Source organism: Psammomys obesus, unplaced genomic scaffold, assembly GCF_907164565.1.
Source record: "Psammomys obesus unplaced genomic scaffold, mPsaObe1.curated_primary_1811, whole genome shotgun sequence".
In the NCBI taxonomy this organism is placed as follows: Eukaryota; Metazoa; Chordata; class Mammalia; order Rodentia; family Muridae; genus Psammomys; species Psammomys obesus.
This window is the reverse complement of record NW_026585643.1, coordinates 3,925,859-3,950,228: the sequence shown is the minus strand read 5'-3', so window position 1 is coordinate 3,950,228 and position 24,370 is coordinate 3,925,859. Positions and strand designations below refer to the sequence as shown.

Below are 24,370 nucleotides of genomic sequence, written 5' to 3'. Positions count from 1 at the left end.
CTCCTCCTCCTCCTCCTCCTCCTCCTCCTCCTCCTCCTCCTCCTCCTCCTTCTTCTTCTTCTCCTCCTCCTTCCTCTTCCCCTTCCCTTCTTCCTCCTCCTTCTCCTTTTTCCTTCTTCTTTTTATTCTTCTTTCTTTCATACAACACATTGCAACTGCAGTTTCCCTCCCTCTACGTTTCCAGTTTTCCACCACCACCTCCCTTCTCCCCAGATCCACTCCTCCTCTGTTTCCCTTCAGAAAAGAGCAGGCCTCCCATTGGAAATCAAGTGAACATGGCACATCAAGTTGCAATAAGACTAGGCACACACCCTCATATCCACCCAGGAGGAAACAGGTCCCAGGAGCAGGAAAAGGAGTCAGAGTCATCCCACCCTGGGCGTCTATAGGGTCCTTTTTAAATATTCTGTGCTGAGCAAGGTCGCTCATGCCTAAAATTCCAGCACTTGAGACTCAGGAAGATTGTCATGTGTTTGAAGCTAACCTGCCTCAAGCAAAAAACTCAAATAAATAAATGATTTTTAAATAAATTTTAAACTATTTTAAAATTCTCCCCCCACCGCCTTGAAAAAATGATTCTGGGTACTATGAGAGCCTAGTGAATTCACCAATGTGTGAATACTAAAAGCCATGGCAAAGAAAATTACAAAGTAGATGAAACTTCTAATAAAAGAATTTCTCTATTTAAGTAGATAAAACAATAATAGCTAGATATGAGAATAAACTATTGGGCAGGGGAGATGACTCAGTTGGTACATGTACTTGACATGTAGGCAGAAGAATCTGGGCTCAAGCCCCAGCACTCATGTAAAAGCCAGGCATGACACACACCTACGATCCTAGCACTGGAAAGGCAGAAACAGGAGGGTCCCTGAGGCTTACCAAACCAGGGAGGCCCACACTCAATGAGCGATCCTGTCTAAAACACTAAAATGGAAATCAATAGAAGAAGACCCCAGACATCAAACTCTGGTGTGCAAGCATGCAAGCACACACACATTAATAAACTACTTAACATTATTCTTTAAAAATTGCTTTTTAAAAAAAAAATCTTTAAACATTAAGGATTTTATTATGGCAAAGTTATTGTATTTAAAGTGTAATTCAGGTAAGTCATGAGTCTTAACTTCAGAAGTCAACTTGCAAGAAACACAAGTCACAGTGTCTCCCACGCAGTGAGACGCACCAGAGGGCACAGGCATGGCACTGCCACGTGGGCTCTTGAGGAACAGTGGGGAACAAGCGTGAGCTGAACAGCAGCATGGCCAGTGCGGAGCTGCCCACAGCCCAGGCACCGTCAGTCATAGCAGTGCCGTACAGCCACTATCACCAGCTCTGAGGATTAACACTGAGAAGAGGCCACTCTCCAGTAAATAACCTCTCATCCCTGCTCATACAAGTGACCCTATTAAACCCAGGAGGCCATGTACAGTATGGGAGGAAGAAGGAGACTTGTTGGGGGAAAGAGTTCAGCAGAGTAGAGGACAAGAGAGGTCGATGGAGTAACTATGATCAAATATTTTATGTGCTTGCATGAAACTGACAAAGAGTGAATGAATGAATGAATGAATGAATGAATGAATGAATGAACGAGTGACAGAACATGAGCCATATTTGCTGTTGAGCAGCAGAACTAAGACCCCAAGCTTCAGGCTTCCATTCCTCCATGCTAACCATCCATGTTCTAAATCCTCATAATAAGAACACAAATCAGAATCTCCCATAAAGCACAGCAAGTAGAAATCAGTTGGAAAGATAGAAAGGATACAGAATCTGAAACACTGTAACTTCTATGGAAAGAATAGTGGGAACAGGAAGGAAGAGAGAGGGAGACCAGGAGGAAGGTGGGAGAATGGAGAGAAACCCAGAACTTCCTTTAGGTGGCTGTGGGTGACACAAGGAAGGCCAATGCCACATGGCAGCAGAAAGGCCACAGTCTCCCAGCACTGTGCAAACCAATCACATTATGTACCACCAGGAGAGGGGCATCCTTAGAAAGACCTTGGCCACTCAGTTCTTTGGTTACTACATTGAGTTTTCATCACTTCCTTATAAAAGAGACACAAACCTCAATGGGTATGTCAAGGAATAATTTTTAGAAAACCTATTAAGAGGAAATCACCTGGATTTTAAGCATTTACAGAAAGTAAAAAGGATGAGAGCTCTGAGTATGGCCATCCTCCTGCTGAATGCCATAACCTTATAACCCTAGGGAAGGCTTCTGCAGTACGTGTGTCAACAAGGCAGGCTTTTTTTTTCTCAGCTGCTTATCACAGTGCCTCTAAGGCACACCAGGCCAACAGGCTGACAAATGATGTTTCCTCACAGCTTCAAGGTGGTTCCTCACGGAGGCACAGCAGGGACATGTGGCCCAGCTCCTGAGAGGCCACCCCAGGGCAGCTGCTTGCGCTTGGTTCTAGTGGAGCTAGCTTTTTGTGAGGCCTGAAGGCATCTCCTCAGATGGGCCACAGGATCACACAGAGGCAGCATCCTTCCAGCAGCTCTGATACTGACAGGGGAGGACCCTCCAAATGTCAACTCAGAGGCCTCTGGCACCAGTTGAGATAAGCAGAGAGGAGATGGATCAGGGCACAGCTAGCAGCCACTGTTTCCAAGCCAGACAGCCAAGTCCCTCGGCCTCAGCTGGGAACTGAGCTGCTTGTTTCTCTCCCTCTCCTCTGCCACATCCTCTCCTCTGCCAAAGCTTCCTCTTGCAAAACCTCAAGAGTTCTTAGATCTAATTGTATTAGGACATTTATTATACTGAATCCTAATTCTTTTTGTTTTTATGGTAGTTTGGTTTGGTCGTTTTGTGAGCTGGGGCCTGAGAGGCACATGTGCACCACAGCATGGACATGGGGTCACAGGACAACTTGTGGGAACCAGTTCTCTCCTACCATGTGGGCTCCAGGGATCAAATTCAGACTGTAAAGCCGTAGCAGCAAGCACCTTGACCACTGAGCCATCTCCTGCCATGTAACTCTTGGTTCACTTGTCCAATAGCTACACAAAGCCTTAGGTTCTTCCTGTCACTCATATGACAAAATGCGAACACCCAGCCAGTGCTCATTATTCACAGGAGTTAACGTCTGCAGGGCCTCCCGGAACGCTGAACCAATGCTCCCGGGAAAACCACAGGGTGAGGTTCCCATGAGCTTCCAGCCACAGCATTTTTGTTAGCCTATCAATACACCCTACGCCTGCTTCTGTTTAAAGGCACTTACTTTACATACATTGCAAATTCATGACCATCTGACCCACAGCAATATCACCAAATCAAGCCTCAAGGAAGACTTTCTAAAATCAAGCTTGCTCACACACCCTTCAGGGCTTTCATTAGGACTAGGCAGCCCTTCAGCACTTGCTGAAAGACAGTTTATGAGGCAAAATCATCAATAAAAGGCACAGAATAAAAAATGCACAACACTAAATAAATGCCCTAGGGAGAGCCCCAAGACAAGAGGGCAGGGCTTGACCTTTGACCTGAGCTGGGAAGGACTGTGGAGGAGACCCTCTGCTTTTCCTTCTTCTCTGTACATGTCTACAAACAAGTGTGAACGGGAGATAAATGTATATTTGAGGGTTGTAAGCAAAATTTAGCAGCTACATAAGTTCCTCTGAGGTAGCTGGCATATATCTGCAGCGATGGGCGATCAATAATGTTTACTGGGTTTTGAAAGAAAGCCAGGAGTGAGTGTGAGAAACTGTATCCAAACATGTGTAGCCAAGCTTTGCAGATGAATGTGTGTGAGTGAAAGGAAGTGGTGAATGGAAGAGAGAGCATGTGCGTGAGTGAGTGAGCGAGCGAGCGAGCATGTGAAGGAATGGAAAGTATGGACTAAAAATGCAGTGGAAAATGAGTATCGACTGAGGGTGCAAACGAGTAACAGCCTGAGCCTGATCTGGCTCCACACTCTCCCACTGCATCAAAAACTGCGAGGGACACTCTGTGCTCCAGGAGCAATGGAAGAAACAGGCTCCAGCTGCAGGGTAGTTTGGGTCTGACAAAGCCAAGTGCAGAGAAGGGATGAAGAGGAGCAGCTGAGTTTAGGAGAGTAGGGTGGGAGATAGGACGACAAGGGATGTGGAAGGTTGCAGAAGGAGAGTCCGGCGGGAGAAGCAGAAGAATTTGAAGGCCACGGGCCTGTGTTTCTGCTGTCCCTGTCCTGTTGTCATCTAGGTGCACACCCCAATTCACACACTAACTGGGCTTTCCCTGAACACACCAGGACTCAGGACTGCAGGAAGCAAACATTAGCCAGTAAAGCACGGGAATAAAGCAGCCAGCCTGTAGACCCACTGTGTGTTTCAAATGTATACAGGAACTGCTCAAAAATCAGTTCACACTGAAGTCCTAGGGGTTATCACCAAATGTGTCCTTTCAAAAATCACTTACAAATGCAATCAATATAAAGTTCCCTAACACTTTCTATTCATAAAGAACTCTTGCAGACAAATAGTCAGGAACCCCAAACCACTCTGTCAACTCTTTCAGTTCCAAATAGCTACTTAGAAATTAAACACCAGGAAGAGAGGAGGGGTGTACAGGAAGGTAGGCAAAGGGAAGGGATAGGAAACGGGGAAATGTTCAGTAACACATGTCTAAGTTTCCTGAATTTCTTTTCATAGCTTTTTGTCTGTTTTTACTGCTGAGTAATATTGAATTATAAAGATGTACCAGAGCATTCTTAGGCTATACCAAAGCTTACTTATACATTTATCCACTGAAGTACATCTTAGTTGCTTCCAAGTATGGAAAATTATAAATAAAACTGCTATAAACAGAAAGAAAAAAGGAAAGAGATTTCAAGCTCCACTGGAAATACACTCAGCTAATATTTAATTGGGTATCAACTACATATAAGACTTTGTTTTAAATATCATCCGTCACTTGGGACACTAAAGTAACTGAGCAACTGACTTCCCAGATCTTCCACTTAGGCAGGGTCAGCTTTATCACATGTCCCAAAACCACTCCCTCAAGCCTCCGTCTGCTAGCCTCTGACAGGACATGGAGCAGAGGAACTTTGAGGGTGGGATCAATACAGAACAGGTAGCGTCAGGTCAGGATGGAAGAGCAGGTGCCCCTGAAAGGCTCCGAGCCTGGAGAAAAGCTGCCATTCCTTAGCCTATTCCCTAGTACTAGAGCCACTGCCCTCCAACCTTTCAGAAACAGCTCATGATTAAATTTGTCCCCAGCTGGGGTGTGGCTTGGTGACAGAGCACTCGCCTAACATGGGTGGGTGAAGCCTCACTCAGCCCCCAGCACCACAAACAGGGATAAAACAAACAAACCTTTCACAACACATGAGAACCCTCCAGGTCAGGTGCACCAACTGAGCAGCAGCCTGGCATGTCCTCAGTGTCCCTCAGTCAAACTTGCTACTCTGCCCTGCTCAAACGTCACCCTGACCAAAACTAAATGCCAAAACTTCAAGATCAAAAGAAAATTTCTCAGTACCTAAAGGCCAGAAGTCTGGTCACAAAACAAACATAAATTTCATGAAATAAGAACTAGGTGCTGGAAAAACATCCCTTCAGAATCCCATCTGTGGAAGAACACGGAACTGTTTCTCTCCCATGTGGCTAACTCTGGATAAAATACTATTTTTTCACAAAAACAAATGGTCATATTTTTGAGACAGGGTCTCATTGAGCCCAAGCCAACATGTAACTCTGGTTAGCCTCCTTCTAAGCACTGGGATTACAGATGGTACAACCCATTTTGGGGTGCTGGAAGTTGTGTTTATCTAGCAGCTCTTGTACCAATTAGACTACACCCCTATGAATGGTCACTCTTAACATGTCCATGTGTGAAGTGAGATTTCCTGATTTGCCCCATCTGTCACTTGCTACCTTGTGTGATCTTAAATCAGCAATCCATTAAAACCTTACTCCTTGTCTCTGAAATAAGAGCACTATGAACTAAGACAATCTTCCAAAGCAATGCCCTTGATCAGCTAGAATTATTTCTAAATCTTTTGAGAAGTGACCACACGCTTATGAGCTGTAAGATAATGCTTTATCACTCAAGCCATCGGCTAAAAGCCACCCATTCCCAAAGCACACCTGATACTTGTTGACCATTCAATGAGCAGACCTCTTCATTTCCTTCCTGGGAGCTGCATTCTTTCGAGATTCTGAATGGAACATGTATGAACATCTCCCATCACAGGAAGTTGGGGCAAACCACCAGCAAAGTGACTCTGTAGCTCCAGCGATACCTTGCCATTTGCTAAGCTGTGCTGTTCCATGAACACACACGGGTGCCCTGCTGCCCCAAGTCAAGCAAGTGTCAGGATGGAGAGCACGGCTGACACGTCCTGACCTTTCCTCTGGCCAGCCTCTTGTATCTGCAGCCACACGGGCATGGAAAGACCTCAAGAGACAAGCTCTAGAAGGACCATTCCCCTGTCATTTCAGGGAAAAAGTAGAGGAACAGAAAGTAGTGAATACTCAGGACCCTTGTGCTAACCTCACAGCCATCCACAAACACAGATAGTCCTCCTTCCACGCCTGTGCGTACACGCAATCACAGAACAAAAACATGCAGGGAGAAAGCTGTGTGTACTGGCCACATCCAGACATTTCTAACAACAATAGTACAACTATTTCCATATTATTCACAGTGTAATATTTATCACAAGTCATCTAGAGATGGCTTAAAACTGTGATGTGTGTAGTTCCTGTGCAAATACTATGTCCTTTTATATAAAGGACCTGAAAATCCAAGGGTTCTGTTATCCAAGGAGGGTCCTATAACCGATGCCCCTGGAAAGGGATGGAGAACTGTATTTGAGCCCAAAACAACTTTCAGTGCTAAATGGTGCTGCTTCCCACGCCAGGACAAACAGGGAAGAAAAGGACCTGCTTGGTCCAGCACGGTAGGCATCCAACAAGTGACCCAAGAAAACATCAGTGGGTCTCAAAATAATTCAAATAGGAGCAGGGGATCTCCCATCTTCAGAACCATGAAAGAGAAGCACAGCTGACCAGAAGCAAGGCTGAACCAGGGCTGACAAGGACTCATATCACAGTAAGAAGATATGACTGAAGTGACACCATTCATAATTAAACCAACCACACCAGTTTGCATTCTATTATCCTGCAGGTCTACTTTGACATAAAGATACCTGGGATTTTAGTTGCCATTGTTCACTAAACAAAATACGAAAATCATTCCGGTAGAAATTTGTGCTGCATTAGATGTTATGGACCACTGTGCTTGTGTGCATTGTACAGTAAGCTGTCTGAAAATGACTGGAAGTCCGTAGGAGCACGCGTGCAAGTTCAATGCAGGTGTTCTGTTACTTTATACAAGCAAACTTCAGCATCTACAGATACCATATATATATATATATATATATATATATATATATATATATATATATATATATATATTCAGTGGAACCACAATTGAAACCCATTGTACCCTCGTTACAGATTGTAGAGATTCAAAGAAACCAAGGTCCAACTGTATCCCTAGAAATACAACCAGAGACACTAGCTAACCCCTGTCTGAACAAGCCTGTCAGGATGCCCCAAGGTGCTGGCCTGAGCTGCAAGAGCTCGGCCTGAGTCCTCAGTGCACCTGCAAATTCTGGGGAGAGTGTCTTGTTTTCATTTGGCACTTGACAGAGATGGCTGCCATGGAAAACCTGGACATTCTACCTGCACAGCCACACAGCACGTAGCGCCGTGACCGCTTGACGCTGCAGCATACTGGGCTCCGTGTACAAGGCTGGAGCAGGCTGAGAAACTGGGTCAGTGAACATTCACCACATGCCAACTGCACACACTGTGTATGGCTGAGCTTCTGGGTAGCGGAATGCTTATAGAGAGAGACTCTACTCTGGCCTCAAATCTTCATCTAGTAAAAGGCCAATAAGAGTGAAATGTGAGGCCAGATATAAAGCAGAAACGCCAGCCCTTCTCGGCCTGGTGCTGTCCCTGGCTTACAGCTGTGCTCCCCACACCCCAGGTCCCTACATCAGTATTTTAGTGGCTGCTACCCTTTTCTAAATGAGAGGATCAGATGCCTCTAGGCTTCTCGAAGCAGACTCATTTTTTTTCCACAGCATTCTTTTTAAATAGAAGGTTGTTGTAGTCAGTTATTCTTGGTGTTTTAGCGCACCTTAGCAGTTATTAGATAATTTAGATTAAGCCCCTAACAATAACTATCTGAGCTGCAGCTCTAGTCTCTTCGAGATGAACAAAAGTGACAAATGCAAACTAACACTCCTAGTTGTCCAGTCATATGAGGCACATGCAAGTACATGCATGTAATCTAGTGTTCTCTCAACCAGACAGGATTTTCTATTCTTTATGTAGCTCAAGTGTTCTATGTCCGAACCTGTCTTTCCCCCCTTTGTTGAGACTCCTAGCCATCCCTCAAAATCCACTTTATGCTACAATACACATTTCCCAAGTGGTTCTTTAAACCCACCTCTGCGGCTCCAAGACATCTGAGCATTCTTCAGTTACAGCAAATCTCACACTGCATCAAACTATTTACAAAGGTGTTTCTCCTGCCTGATTCTGAGAGCCGTTCCATGGCTGTGCGCGTTATCAGAGGGCCAGAAACTGAGTGGCCATGAATGTCTATGAAAGACATCAATGAAAAGGACACACATAAATACTCAAACCATAGTGAGAAGTATTTAAATTCTCCTTTTAATTAAATTGTGACTCATTAACAACGCAGTTTTTCAGGTTTCTACATTATCATAATAGCATCCTTTCTATTTTCCCATTCTCTTCTGTCTACTTTAATCTAGCCCTAGGGTAAATTCAAAACTGAGGAGAGGGAGAGAGCAATTAACCCCCAATACAAAAGTATATCCACTACATGTCACGTAGTTTGTTTAAAAAGCGACTCCTGTTTCCCCAAACCTGTTTGCCTTCTTTCATGAAGACACTCATCTTTTCACAGCTTTCCTACCAAATCTTCATTCCCGCATGCTGAGCTGTATCCTATCACACAGGGAGGGGGTTTAGTGGCATCATCACCTATTTCTTTTCTTCCCTTCCTTTGCTCTCACAGCACTCTAAATAAGCTATTTTGGTCACTCCTCATTCCCACGGCTGCAGGGGTCAGAATAACCACAAAACCTGATGGAAACCATGAAAGCACCCAAATCTCCCTTAAGAGGTCAGAGCACAGGGAAAACCCGGCTACCCAGGGAGCTTTCCTCCCAGCTCTGCCCAGTGGAGGAGAAAAGATCTTGATACACAAACACTGGGGGGGGGGGGGGGGTATCAAAAACAAGACCGAGAAATATAAACGCCAGGATTCTAGAGTGCAAACCTCAGCCAGAGTGCCAAGCTCATATTCTTCAATTAGAAAAGAGGCGAACAGGTACATGCCCAGGAGCAGAGGCAGAATGGGAGCCTGGCCATGCCTCTGCTGCTATCTCTGCTCCAGCCACAGCGGTATCCCCTTTGGGCTATACACACCAGGGACAGCACACACACAGTCCAATTAGGCACGGGAAGGAGGGGAGGGTTCCTCCTACAAATCGAATCCTGAGTACACACTGACCATACAGGCGGAGATACATCGAGGTCTGTTCCTGCCCAGCTTGTAGATAGAAATCAAGCACCACGCTATTCATTTCATGCTAAGCACCTCTGGGCACCTCCCACTGCAAGGGCCATGGATATGCACTAGGTAACATTAGGAAGTAAAATGTGGAGTGGCCAGGCCCTTTGGATCTACTATGGGAAAAACACTGGACTATCCATACAAATTGTACTCTTGCCTGTGTGGTGATTAAATTATTAAAAATAATAAGAAGAAGAGGCTCCCAGGAAAACAAGACAAGCTAACTGGAATAAGCAGAACCACAGCTGGGGCTGTGAGGAAGGCTCTGCAAAAAAAGGTAATTTTCCATTGGACCTTAAGTAAAGAGGGCTATTTTCCCAAGGAGAGAAGAGAAAGGCATCCCTGAGAGCCTTTAACTTGCCCCTATGCACAAGTCAGTCCTGACTCATTTGGGGAACAGTGAATAGATTCAAATACCATGCGGAAACTGATGCAAAAAATGACACCAGAAGCACAGACCCAGGCAAAGCACGTGGTGAGAAGGGCTGGATGCTACACAGGCAAGGGCCGAGAGTGCTTCCAGACAGGTGCTGGAGAGAGCTCAGTGGAATGATCTGGGTGTGGAAGGTAATTCTGACATCACTGTGGAGTCGGGTTGATGCTGAGAGGTGCTGGGGCAGGGGCACCTCTGAAAACACGTTTCCACACAGAGATTACAACATACAAGTGTGTCTCTGATAGTGCTCGGTCCTAAGAGGGATCCCCATCCTGAAGACACCTGACCTGAAGACCAACACTGTGAGTCCCTTGCTCTGCCTCACTGGAATTCATAACTGGGACTGTCAGCTGACTGTGGCCTCGGGGAAGGTGGGTAGAAGTCTGTTATTTTGTTTGTTTAGATTCTAGTTGGGGATCTTGTCATCGTTTTCTGAGACAGGGTCTCACTGTGTAGCCCTGGCTAACCTAGAACTGTAGACAGGCAGCCTCAAACTCACAGCTGAGTGCTGCGATTAAAGGCCTGCGCCATCACACCCAGATAGAGCTTGGGGTTTGGTTTGGTTTGGGGGTTTTATGTTTTGGGTATTTATTTTTAATAAAAGAACGTGTTTAATCAGGCTTACAGCTCCAGAGGGTTAGAATCCATGATGGTGGACCAAAAGTATCTGGCAGGAACAGCTGAAAGTTCACAACTCAAGCAACAAGGCCCAGGCTGGCCTCCAACTTTCAGCAATCCTCCTGCCTCACACTTCTGAGTATTGGAATTATAGACATGGGCGACCACATCCAACAAATCTGCTTCTAACTGCACACCGTATGTGCTCAGAAAGCCCTGGAGGAGGCAGGGGTTGTCCCGGCATTTTTAGGATCAGGCTTCAGTCTACTTTCCACCCTGTTCCAGGCACTGTGCCAGCACTGGGGCGCGTGCAGGAGAGGGGACAACCACCAGATGGGGAGGGCAGCTCCAGAAGCCACCGAAAGCATCCAGATGAGAGAAGAGCTCAAGCCGGTGCAAAACCCGGCAGACGACGCTGCTGAACACGGAGTCAGCCGGTAACCCTCCTCAAAGAGCGACTCACGCCAGCCACTGCGCCTGACAGGCTAGTCAGCTGGGGGAAACATGCCAGGGGCATGCAAGGCAATCCTTGGAGCAAGAAGCAAACAGTGCAGCCCAGGGATGAGTTAACTCCCTCACTACATTCTGCAGAGACGCTTATTTTGATGTATATTTATGTTACAGTGTATACGAACCGTATTTTCTATATAACCCAAAGTAATTTAAAATTCACATCTTGAGATGAATACTCACTGGGGAAAAACACCGTTTTAGGTAGGAATTTGTACTCAGAGAGTTGGGGAGCACTGGGATAACATAGTCCCTGACAGGTGTTGTCATTCATGATATAATCTCAGAACCGAGGAAGAGATTGCAGAAGGACTGTCATGAGTTCAAGGCAATCCTGGGCTACAGAATGAGACCCTGTCTCCAAATAAATAAATAACAATAAAGAAATAATTAAACCTATAGTGCCTTCAACCCACTTAAGGACAGAATTTCTGTTCTATATTTTAAAAAATTCATTGTATTGTATTCAACTGGGATTGACTTAATTACATCCACTTACATGTCAAAAATGGAAAAGATAAGAGCATATCAAATAGAGAACATCTTTATATAAATTTTTATTTTAATACTTTTTATATCTACACCTTATGTATTTATCTTTGCACTTAAAAGTACCAGCAAATTCATTTAGAAAATTCATAATTTTACAAGGTCCAACACCTAGATTTCAAAAGCTAAATTAAATTCTATACCCTAACAAACATTATTTTCAATTGTTTTATTTCAATCTATTTACTTCACATCCCAAGGATGCCCCCTCTCTCCTCTCCTCCCAGTTCTCCATTTCCCCTCCTTCTCTTTCCCCCTTCCCTTCTCCCTTCACCCTAGAAAAGGGGAGCCCCCGCTGTATCAACCCTCCCCAGCACATCAAGACACTTGTGGGTTACCTGGCTAGTGGAGGGGGCCCTATTTCTAACATGAACTCTATGGCCTGCTTTTGGGTCACTTTCCCAGCCTTGCCTGCCTCAGGGGGTGAGGGCATGCTGAGTCCTAACAAACACTTTTAAATGATTTCTCCTCTCTCTCAGGAAGCACTTCTAAAAAGTATTCAAATATCTAAACCAATTAACCTATAGTAGAAAATTATTCCAAAGTAGAAAAATCACATTCTATAACATTAAAAATAGTGTGTGTTATCAGCAGCCATGATATGGAACCAGCTTCATCAACACATGCACGGACAAAGACAATGCGGCACACATTCCAAGTGGAGTTTTAATAGCTGTAAAGAAGAATTGATTTTATTGTTTCTAAGAAAATAGACGGGCCTAAAAATCATGTTAAACTAAATAAGCCAAACTTAGACAAAGATCACACTTCTCTCATATGTGAGTGATATGTCATGAAGCTAGAAAGGAGGTAATGCAAAAAAATGCTTTCTCTTACATACAGAATGTAGATTTAACAGTACTTATTATACACATGTATCTATGTGACATGAAACAGGAGAACTAGGAGAGGAAAGAAAGGAAGAGGAAAAACAAGGAAGGGCAATAAAGGGGAAAATATAAGCAAAGTTTAACACATGTATAAAAACATAATAATGAAACATTCTTTTAGACACCAAAAAAATTAATTTTAAAAACTTTCAAATATGCAATATATTCAAATTACACAGGATATAATTTTGTCATTTATAATTTGGGAGTAAAACTTTGCACTAGGTGTGTGTATGCATACTTTTAAAGCAGGATGTGGGACTAGAGAGCTGGCTCGGCAGGGAAGGGCACTTGCTTGCCCCGTTTTTCAGCACCCACAAGGAGGTTCGCAACCATCCTCCAACCTCTGAAGTCACTGCATGCACATGGTATATATACATACATGCAGACAAAACATTTATATTTTTAAAAAGTTTTTTAAAAAAATCTAAAAGCAGAAGTAGGATGTGGATAATAAAAAAAAAAAGTGTATCTAGAAACAGGACTTCAGAATGTTTCCTGGTCTGAGCTTCCTCTAAATCTCAACCCTTTGTAAGCACTAACCCACATTTCTATAGTTCAAGTAACTTGGATTATCCACCTGACCATGGGTAATTACAATGAAAACCTTAAAGTTACTTTGCTCAAAGCTTTCCTGTCGAACTCTCTTAGTTCCACACAGTAACTGATAAGCCACTCGCCATATTCAAATGTGTAGCATAAGTACTAAACCCCCACTGAGTTCCACACACCAGGCTGTGCTCCCAGTCTAGGGGAACGGGAGAGACGCGAGGGGACAAAACCAACCCCCTTCCTGCAGAGCAGAACCAGGGTCCTGGTGTCAGGCAGAGCTCCCAACCCCTGACAGGTTGCAACAAATACTCCATCACCATAAGGACCTTCCACACTAGTAAGGAGGGAGAGTGAGACTAAGAAAAAAGAAAGTCATAATGCTTGCAAATAATTCCAGTGCTGCTGGATCTTCATTCACACGCATGACTGTCTGACAATAATTTCCACCTCCATCTCTCCCGCATAGTGAATAGCTTGTGTTGTTCAGAGAAAGGGTTTAGACTCTCACTGCATGGCCTATTTCTAGTGTTAATTGCAATGCTTGGCAAAGCCTGGGGATCATTTCAATTCATTTCAAAAATAACTCCCATTCAATACAAGACGGATTTTTCACACTTGTGAATTTTTATTTACTTGATAATGAAGGTGGCTTGGCATGTAAATAAAGCATTTTCTTGGCAAATTTGGTCTGATGAAGATACGGAATTATAATGAAACAGCATGCTTCAGAAAAAAAAAAAAATGCCCATTCGCCTTCCAGACTCAGTTTCTCTTCTAACTCTTATTCAACCCCGCGATAATAGAGCTCAAATCAAAGGTGGGCCGTGGGAATAAACCAAGCATCTGCTGTTACTTACTGATCCATACAGCTCCCCCTTCTCATTCATGCCCAGGTAGAGTCCACTGTCCACGCCACGGATGCTGACCAGTCCCACTGCTATACTGATAAATTCCAGAATGCCTGTGAGATAAACAGCAGACAGAGGAGAGTTAGAGCCCAGATCATGTCCCCAGAGCCACAGCATTCCCAGGGGCTTCAGGGAGGAAGCTGAGCCCAGCTTCCTACAACACCTGATGTTCCAACTAAATTCTACCTTATCACAGTCACGCACTAAATTACCATAGTGGACATGACTTACATGATAGCTAACAGTATAAAAAAACAGAATTCCTACCTACATAGACATTCTAAATGAAAAGTCTGATAAAACTAATATACCATTCTAATGAGCTAAGACTATACTTGAAGGGGAAAATGACATATTTCCATTTTACATATGTGAAGTTAGGTAATTATATATGGGTATCTTGAGTTTTTACTTACTGTCCTCTGGGACTGGGAGAAATATCACACACACACAATATGTATGTTGTATATGTGCGTGTATGTGGATAGAAACACATACATGTACATATGCACAATTTTTTAAATTCTATTCAGAGAATAATCCTATGTGTCTAAAAATAACAGTGTGAGGTGCTAATTAAAGCCTTCACCAACTTATGCAGAGAATTATCTAGCTCTCAATTCTATAACCTTATTGAACGCTATTTGAAAACCTAAAGTACCAAACACACACCTCAAATATCTCTGCTTAAACAGAGTACTGATTCTTTTTCTGTTCTTGCGTAAACCTCAACGATACAGTTACAATTAAAATAGCTTAATATTAAGGGGGAAATGCTGGCTCAGAAAGAGAGGGAGAGAGAGAGAGAGAGAGAGAAGGAAAGATAGAAAGAAAGAAAGATGTTCCCTATTAAAATAACCTGGAATACTCTATCCCCAAAGCAAATCAATATAATGATCTCTTTCGCTTCCTTCTTTCACCTTGCTTACCTCACTAAAAATAACAACATCTAAACTGGGCATCAATCCAGAATTTTATGACCACACAACAGCAGCTTCAATCTCTCTGAGCCTACTGTTGCTTTAAGATGATCATTCCGCAGGAAACACAGATGCTGCTAATCATCTCGTGCTTGGCCATGCGCCCACTTCGGTTATAAATTAAAGTACTACATTTTGTGTAGATCTTGTATCAGTGCATACCAAATAATGAGTTCTTGTTTTGAAATTATTCAATTATTGAGAAAGTGTACTTACATCTAAGAGTATAAAAGAAAGGGGGGAAGCTTATGGTAACAATATAAGTGATATATATATATACATATATATATATATTATATGTGTGCTAAAGTCAGTCTCCTGTGGCTAATGAAAAAGCACTTAGATGGATTTTTAAACAATTAATTTTCCAATTCTCACAGACTAGACTGGACTGCCATCAAATGAGGACTCTGACTCCATAAATCTAATAAAGTAAAGGATTAAGTCAGAAGGAAACCCAGTTGCAAGGTGATAACTCATTCTTGTATACACAGTATCACTCATTCTTGTAGACCCACAAAATGTTACAAAGATCCTCATGTTATGCTTACAAAACATCTGCTCACATGCAGAAACTTATTCTAACAGAACATGAGATTGTGAGTGATAAAAGAGCAAAATTACATCTCAGCTACTAGCCCATAATTTTCATGGTCCATCCACACAAGCCAGTGTGTGACTAGCCTTCTCCTTCACAGAGCAAATGAAAAAGATTACAGAGGCAATATCTCCTCAAGATTCGCTGCACAGGAGTTGTACTTCCTTTCTGATGCAGTAATTTTATTTTGTGATAACACTTCTAACCCTTCTAAATCAAAATAATCAAAATTAGAACAATTTATCTTTATTAGGGGTGCTTATACAAGACTCACTTCTTGTTATCAAAAAAGTACACCCTAAGGAAGGTCATACAGATCATGAAATTAGCATAAGGACTTACTGCGTGTCTACTTTCACTGTAAAATGAAACAGAGGAAACATTTCATCCACTCTGAGGTCTGTGCAGTTTAATTTACCAGGTCAATGAGGAAAGGGTTAACCATAAAACTAAAAGCCATTTGTGCCCTCTGAGAGGCCACATGATCTGTTTCCTCCACACATGAGGCGGTGCGGAGAACTAATAACCCACCAACAGCTCTCCCAGATCCAACAGAGTATGATTTCACAAAAGGACCTGACTGGCCGCTCTGAAGAAGAGCAAGAATAGTAGTGATGACTGCAGTAAGGATCCGGTGACAGCCAGGATGCTTAGGTGTGAGAGGCCTTCTCTCTCCAGTCTTCAGATGATCCTAGGCACTGAAATGTCCTCAGACCCAATCTACAAGAGGGGGACTGAAATTTCAATCGTCCACGCCCATCCGACTATAAGGCCTGTTTTCTTGAATATCATGTGCACTGTACAGCTCTAACATTTTGGTTTTTTTTTTTTAATCTGTAATTTTTTGCCATTTTCATACACTTAACTTCTGAGGCTATTGTTACATAAAATAAGAATGAAAGTATTAGTTATTGATCTTGTTTTTCTGTTTATTAATAAAACAGCTAACATGCATATATACATTCACTTTTTCAGCCAATGAACTGCACTAACCATGCACCATGCCACTTATTAAACGTAAAATATGAGAGAAATATATAATGTAGGCCCTGCCTCCTGCTCAGTGGTAGTCTTTCCTTATCTGTAGACACATTCCTTGCATGCCTGCAGCCTCGGCACCCCAAACCCTACTTACACTACTTTATCCTGTACATCTATACTCATAACAAAATTTAATTTACAAATTAGCCCCCTAAGGGGTTAATAACAACTAATAATAAAATAGAACCAGTATCAAATAATGTAACTAAGAGTATTTAAAACTTTTGAATTATTTCTAGACTATTCCATGTAACATCTTCAGACACAGTAAAAAAAAGTTACTAAGCAGGGAGAAGGGGCTACTGTAACAGGAAGAACAAACAAACAGAAAACTATGGTGGCTCACACAGTGAGAGGCAGATGTGTAGAAAACAAGTGTATCCAAAGACCAGTAGTTTGTTCAGTTACAGAAAGCAAGTCAGAAGAGTATCATGAAAAAATATCTGAAATGAGTCTGAGGAGCTCGTCTAATAGGACCCAATAACCCCAAGTAGAAATATTTCATCACTCCAAACCATCATCCTGAACCATATTCCTGAACCTCCTTTAGAGTAGGAAACTCAAAAAAAAAGTCCAGATTTTTATGAGGTCACTCTCATGACCCAAGGGCAAGCAGAACATCCAAATGTGTGAGTCACAGTTCTTCTCCCACACCCAGAAAACGCCAGTGTGGAAAGGTCAGGGAGACCTGGCAACAAAGCAGCAAGAGCCCACCCCATCCAGACTGGAATCTTTATCATTCTTGGTGCTGGTACGGCCTCATCCACAGTGAGCTCTACAGCCTCTGCCACATCAGCCAGGTCCCCAGCTGGCACCAAGCAAAAGCCTCCAGCTGTCTTCCTTGAGGACAGGGCACTCCTTACACCAATCTGCCTACCTGTGCAGAGCTGAGAAACCAACATGGACAATACCAGATCCGTGACAACCAGGAGGAGACTGTTCAAGATCAAGGGAAGGAGAAAGAGAGAAAAAGAAGGCAAGGGGAAGGGAGGATAACGGACTGACCTAAAGCCGGCAGTTTGATCTGTCTCTCCTAGCACACACAACCGAGACAACACTGGCTCAGAAAGGCCACAGTGGGGAGTGGCGGCGGGGCCGCAAGTAGACCGGTGATATTTGCCTGCTCTCTTCCACCACAGACACCCATTTCTCTTAGGACCCACTCAGGGCCTCGTGGGAGCTGGTGAAGCCAAAGATCATTGCTCACATACTTCTTCTGGAACAGTCCCAGGTTATGTCTCCCTCTTCCCAGTCTCACGGACTACTAATGATTGGCGTGTCTAGTTCTGTCCAATAGTGTCACTAACCCCAAGTTAGTCCACCTTCCTAGAGTCCCCCTATGCTGTGCCTCACCTCTAAAGCCAGCCATTGGAAATGGGGCAGTTGACAGTTCTATTGCACGCTCACCTGTGCCCTCTTTAGATCAAACAGCAAAAACAGGAAGCCAGTATTGTTCAACTTCGTTGACCATCATAACAAAATGGTAACTGTCAGACAATCTGGCTGCAGGACATGGAGAACTCAACCTCAAACTAACCAGGAAACTTCCACTCTGCCGGCTAGTTTTCACAGTGATAAAAAGTGTTATGCAGACCACTGGAGACCATTTATCAATATTACCCTGCATGCCACAATACAGACCTGCCAGGTAAGATGTGCCCATGGCACAATAGTGGCATAGCTGTTACAGGGGTAACCAATGGCTCTCTGCTTAGCGTTGAAGCATGAGCCATAGGAAAGAATTTATACCTGATACTGTAAACCTAGTCAGAAGCCTGTGACTGGCAATCTCACAGGCCCTAGGGTAGAATCTGTTGTTGTGATTTTGCTAAACAATCGTGTTGTCAGGTTGCCTTTTAAATATTTATGTTTATACTCAAAAGATCTATGTTCCTCTCGTCTGGTTTCTAACCAAAGCTTCTTTTTGCAAAGGGAAGCTGTGAATGCAGAGACTCCTAATTTGTTAAGTTGCTTAGGATAAGTGACTGTGAGTACTCAGCCCTAAATGGGACATTTACATCACTACCACCAAGGCTCAAAGAGCACTTGGGAAGAGAGGGTAGAAAGAATATAAAAGCCAAAAGACAGGAGAGAGTGTTGTGAAATGCGCCCTTCTGGACATGGCATGGCTGGTACGCTCATGAACTCATAACAACTGTGGTTACCTGAGCAAGACTTGCACAGCGTCAAGCCAGGCAACATTCCAGCACCAATGGGAAAAAGGCTCGTGAACTCCCACCTCTAGCTGATGAGCTTTTGGCAGCTGACAGCTACCAGTTTCCTTTGAGGGTGTGGCTACAGGTAGGTTGGCCATGCTCCCACAGAGAACCCCACAGCCCTGTGCATATGTGGGCTAGACTAACTGGGCTCAGAAGGAGAAAGAGGAGGAGGAGGCAGCAGCTATGAAGTTAGGGGAATATATGCAATTCTCAGAGACAGCACAGTGGGGTAGCCAACGGTTCCAGCTACTCCAGAAGGCTTGCTTGAGGCCACGATGTCCAGGCCAGCCTGGGCATCATAGTGACCTTGCTGACAATGTTGAAGAAGAAGGCGGAGGAGGAAGAGGAGACTAAGGAGGAAGTGGGAACAAAAGAAAATGGGAGAAAAAAAAAAAGGATAAGAAATGGTCCAGATTTTTACAGAGAAACATGGCATGAGGCTGTCAAAAGGGAGAGGTCAAACTGAACTTGGTGGTGCAGGACTGTGACTCCAGCACTTGGGAGGTGTGGGCAGGTGGGTCAGCAGTTGAGGACTAGCCCGTGCTTCTCATGCCCAGTCTGGAAAGTGGGCGGAGTGAGCCGCTAAGCCCCTTGTCTTCCGAAGCTTCCGGAGCATGCCCACGGCTACCTGTGGTCCAGAGGCTCCTCACAGATCCCTGCCCCAGCTTTCACAAAACTGGGGACAAGTTTTCTGCAGCAAGCCTGAAGGTAGCTCGCACTTAGGAAGCCTTTCCCCCACCCAGTACCACCTGACATGGGCTCCTTTAATAGGGCAGGTCCTGCCCTCCAGTGGCTCGCCAGCAGGGGTGCCTGTCCATCAAGGGTTCGGACCTCTTGAGTCACCACCCCACGCCAGGAGGTGGGCCTGCTTCAGCTTCACTTTTTCCTTACTCTGCACTGCCTACTTAATTTTTGCCCATTGTCTTAACAGCTTAGCAAGACCAGAAAGCCCTTCCAAGTGAAAATCACTAGCTTCCCAGCCCAGCACTCAGAGACCCCCAGCTCCCCTCCTCCCACCTCCCGTCACCCCAAGGAAAAACAAAGGACTCCTTAAGGTCCCACCTTCAACTCCCCGGCCAGGCTGCAGCCCCTGCAGAGCTGAGAGCCCCCCGCCCCCTCGTGCCCTGCCCCGCCGCGGCCCTGCCCCGCTGAGCTTGCCCGCGGCTGCCGTCACCTGCCCCGGCTGGGGGCGGCAGAAAGCAGCTGCCCTGCACGGCTCCTTCCGCCGTTCCTTTTCAGGTAGAAAACGCACCTTCTATTTTAATCGAGGTGTAAACCCACCCCACTACAGCTACTCTGCGACCCGGGGAGCAGGCGAAGTCCCCCGGGAGGAGCCGAGGCCTGGGGTGCGGGGAGGGGCGGGAAGGTGAGCCGCGGAGGCCGGACGCCAGGTGCGCCCCGCAGCCCCTCCGCCCCGCCCGGCCCGCGCCGCGGGGTCCTAGCGCCGCCGCAACTCCCTGCGGGCGGGGCGCGGAGGCTCCCGGCGCACGCACTGCGCCGCAGAGGTTGCTAATATTGGGACCTGCCGCAGCAGCAGCAGCAGCGGGAGACCGCGCCACTGCTGTCACCCCGGGGGCCCGCTTCTCACTGCAGCCGGATGAAAGACTTAAATAACCCTCCTTCCCCACCCCCACTGCGCACAACCGCCCACTCAGCTCCAACCAAACCAGGGTGAGTGGCACTGCCTAGAGCCAGGCGCGCCCTTCCCCCCGCGGCAGACACCCGGCCGACCTGCTGTACTTGCACCCGGGGTCCCCGGCATGGGCCGGGGCTTCCGCTTCCCTCCTACCGACACCCCCTCACACGCACACAGACACACACTCACACAGACACGCACACACATTGTGCGGAACCACAGAGTAGAGATGTCACTTCCTTGGCTACACCTTCTCCAACCTCTAGGATCGAGGCGGGGTGAGGAGATGGGGCTTTTTGTTTGATAGTGCGGATTCTGCGGCGGTACCAGCAACCCTGGTCCTCCGACCCCTGAACGCGCGCTCCCCGCCCTGCATCCCAGCGCAGACATCCCAATAATCTGAAGTCTCAAGTGCGCGTGGCAAACGTCCTATCTTAAAGGTGACTGCATCTTTTAAAAAAGAAAGAAAGCAAGCCGTGGCGGGGAGGTGCGTGGAGGGGCCCGGCTGTAGGGGCTATCCGGTGTCCTGGGCCCAGTTGTGGGGCGCCCTGGGTTGGGGCCGGGAAATTCACACAATGAAGGTGGCCCTGGCCGGCCGCAGCGCCCCTGCAGCCGTGCGCCCCGGGAGCGGCCGGCCAAGGCCACCGCGAGACGAGCTCGGGAGCCCTTCCCAGGGCTAGCGGTTAACAATAGCATGCCACCCCCCGCCGCCGCCCGCGCGGCCCTTTGTCACCCCACCCCCACCCCTTCCCCTGCGGCTGTGGCCTCGCCGGGCCGGGAGGCCCCCCGACCCACCTCCCGGACCCAGCGGAGCCCTACGACTCCCCCGAACCCCGCTGCGCGCTTCAGAAAACAGGGGGGGGAGGGACCCTGCGCGGGACCGCGAAGCTCAGTTCCGACCTCCAGTCCGTCCTCGGTCCCCGCCACCAAGTCTCCGGCTGCGGTGCGCGCCTCCCGTGGTTCCCACACCGCACACCGCCGCCGCCGCCGCGCCTCCTCGGGCGGCGGCTGTCAGCGCCGCCAGACCCGCATTCACAACACAAAGAGAGGGCAAAGGGACTGGACGCGGGCGGAGAGCAAAAGCCGGGCGCCCTCCACGCGGCCAGAAGGGCGTCGGCCCCAGCCCTCCCGGCCCTGGACCGCAGCGGTCCCCGCTGCACGGAGGGGCGCGCTGGAGCTCGGTGGAGAGGGAGTTGGAACCCGAGCGCTCTTAGGACCGCGCGGAGGAGAGCGCCGCGGGGCCGGGCTGAGCCCGCACCTGCCGGCCCCAAGCGCGGGAGGACCAGGCTCCCGCGGCCCCGGGCACCGGGCGGCCGCCCGCAGCTGGCTCACCCCGTCCCCGCCGCCCCCGGCCCCCCGCGCCTCGTCCCGCTCCGAGAGCCGGGCTCGCAGCACCCCGAAAGGTGGCCAACACTCAGGCTGCACGGGAACTCCAGTAAAGTTTAGTCGCCCCCGCCCCCACCCGCCCCTCCGCCGCGCGACCTTTGCTCGTGGGTGCGGAGGATGGTGGGTCTCGGGGACTCGCGGCAGCCACGAGCTGCCCCCTCTGCTCTCGGGCGGCAGGGGACACTCACGTCCGGTTGGGAAATTGACTGGGTTCCGTGGGGAGCCTCGGGGGTGAGCCCAGGGGGAACCCCGGGGCCTGGAGATCCGCGCTCTCCCCGCCCAGGCCTGCACCCTTCTCACCTCCGGGCGACAGCCGCGGTGCTCGGAGCTAAGCGTGTAGCTTGGGCTGCGTCCCACATCTGGCATGAAAGCACGAGGAAGAAAAATCACCACGGGACTTGGTTTTACGACCTGGTCTAAGTGTTGTCAGGTGGGTTCACTCAGGAGTTAACTCCTTCCAACAGCCTGGTCGCCCAAACTGGCGATTTTTTTTTTTTTTAAAGTAAGGGGAAAACCTCGATTCCACACCCCCGTCCCTCCCTCCCCAAGCCCAGGCGGCTCCGTGCCCGCTGACTTAAACCGCACTGCTGAAGGTGCCCCGCCGGGCACGTGTGTGCCTCATGAAAGTGGGCAGAGTCCCCACCTGAGCCCGCAGCCCTCGATGCTGAGTCACAACACCCTGCTCGGAACGGGAGATCCTCGGAATGCCCTTTAAAGCGAGCCTGCAGCTTTTGCAAGCGCACGCAAACACGCACAGCAGAAAGCCACCGGGAAGCCCACACGAGGCTGAACGCTGTGGAAATGTAAAAGCAGAGGTCGAGAGCCGATGGGTGGACGGTCCCGCACCCCTGGGGGCTGCAGACCCTTCCCAGCCCCTTCTCCCCTGGAGCTTCTGCCCTAGATGCTTCGGGTCTAAAACAGGACTTCACTGCTCCCCCCAGAACCGCCCGCAAACCCTGGCCTGCAGAGCTTTCCACCGGCCCCGGGAACAAACAAGGAGCTTAATTTACAGTCCAGGCAGAGCACGTACAGGAGGAAAGGGGAAAGGAAGAAAACTCAGCCTGAGCAAGGTACCGGCTACCGACAGGAAACTGAGTGCATCTTGAAGTTCTTAGTGATTAAAGCTTTAAACTCCTGGAAATAGGCCCATTAAAAAGAAACTTCTTAAACCTGATCTTTTCGCTATCTGAGAAAAAGAAAAAACTTCGGATTTGGATTATAGTCATAACTCACCCCCACCCCACCCCGAGAGAGAGAGAGAGAGAGAGAGAGAGAGGCCTTCCAGTGTAGACTTGCACCAGTGCCAGCCGCAGATCTGCAATTCCGGAGGCTTTTTCCCTCCCTGGGCTGGCAAGACACTCAGGGGATGGGGGGGGGGGGGGGTGAACATGAGAATATATTCCTTCCAGCATCCCGCCTGCTTCCCGGCGGCCGGCCCTCTGAACGCGTCCCGGCGCGGGCACGGAGGGGTTAAAGGCATACCTACCGAATCGGCTGTGGTCTTTCCTGGTTCCCTGGATAGTACCGTTGGGGAAGATTTCTAAGTGAAAGCCAGTCCTGCAGTACAGCTGCCTCCGCCTGAGAATCCCCTTTAAATGATCCAAGTCCGTGACCGCGGGTCCCCGGGGCAGCCCCCCTGCTTCAGACTGACCCAGGTGGTCACTTAGCAACACCGGGCTGTCCACCGGCAGCACGGGCACGTTCCCGAACGGCGCCGCGTCCTGCACACCGAAATAGCTCCCAACTTCACCTAGGGGAGCCATCGGAGGACTCGGGCTCTGGAGCGCAGGAATAAACAATAATGATGGTTCCGACCGGGAGGACGCCGGGCGAGGTGTTTCCAACTCCGCTCCCGGCCGCGGCTGCGGGGAGAGAGGGCAGGAGGCTTCTTCCCTTCAATCCATCCGATGCACAAATAAAAGTAATCCGCGCTTCCCTGGCACGCGCTCAAGGTCACAGCGCCGGCAGCCCGAGCAGCCCGCTCTCGGTACTCACAGGCTGGCACGGCTCGGCGCGGCTGGGCATCGCGGCGGAGGGAGCCGCGGCTCTCGGCGGGCGGCGGGCGGCGAGCTCCTCATCGCAGCCGGCCGCAGGCGGGGGGCGACGCGCCCAGCCTCCCCGGCCGCCCCGAGGCCCGGGCGACCATAGCCGCGGAAAGTGCTGCGGGGCGCTCTCCACCGGGATTTTTTTTTTTTAAGATGCTCGGGCTACGTCAGGAGGTACGGATCCCGACTCCAGAAAGGCATGCGCTGTTTTTACTCTCGAACCGACTCTGCAGACCTCAGCATGAAATCCGTCAAGGGGGAGGGGGGCGGCGGGAAAAAAAAAAAAAAAACCCTCCCGTCGGCGGCGGCGGCGGCTACCCTCCCCGCCCCTCCTCCGAGGACATGGAAAGGGAGGCGGGCGGGCCGCCGGAGGAGGGGAAGTCGCGGGCCGGGCCGCG

At 48.0% G+C, this 24,370-nt stretch overlaps 1 protein-coding gene across 1 annotated transcript in view; it reads right to left on the bottom strand.

Annotated features, from left to right (window-relative positions):
- The window catches only part of Fgf9 (fibroblast growth factor 9), a 39,483-nt gene extending 15,519 nt beyond the window's left edge, over positions 1-23,964 (bottom strand). Inside the window, exons 1-2 of the mRNA XM_055617119.1 lie at positions 23,414-23,964; positions 14,017-14,120 (exon numbers count right to left, since the gene is read on the bottom strand). Coding sequence (XP_055473094.1) covers positions 14,017-14,120; positions 23,414-23,690 — 381 coding nt within the window. The 5' untranslated portion in view covers positions 23,691-23,964. The remainder of the gene's footprint in view (positions 1-14,016; positions 14,121-23,413) is intronic.
- Between the last annotated feature and the right edge of the window lie 406 nt (positions 23,965-24,370).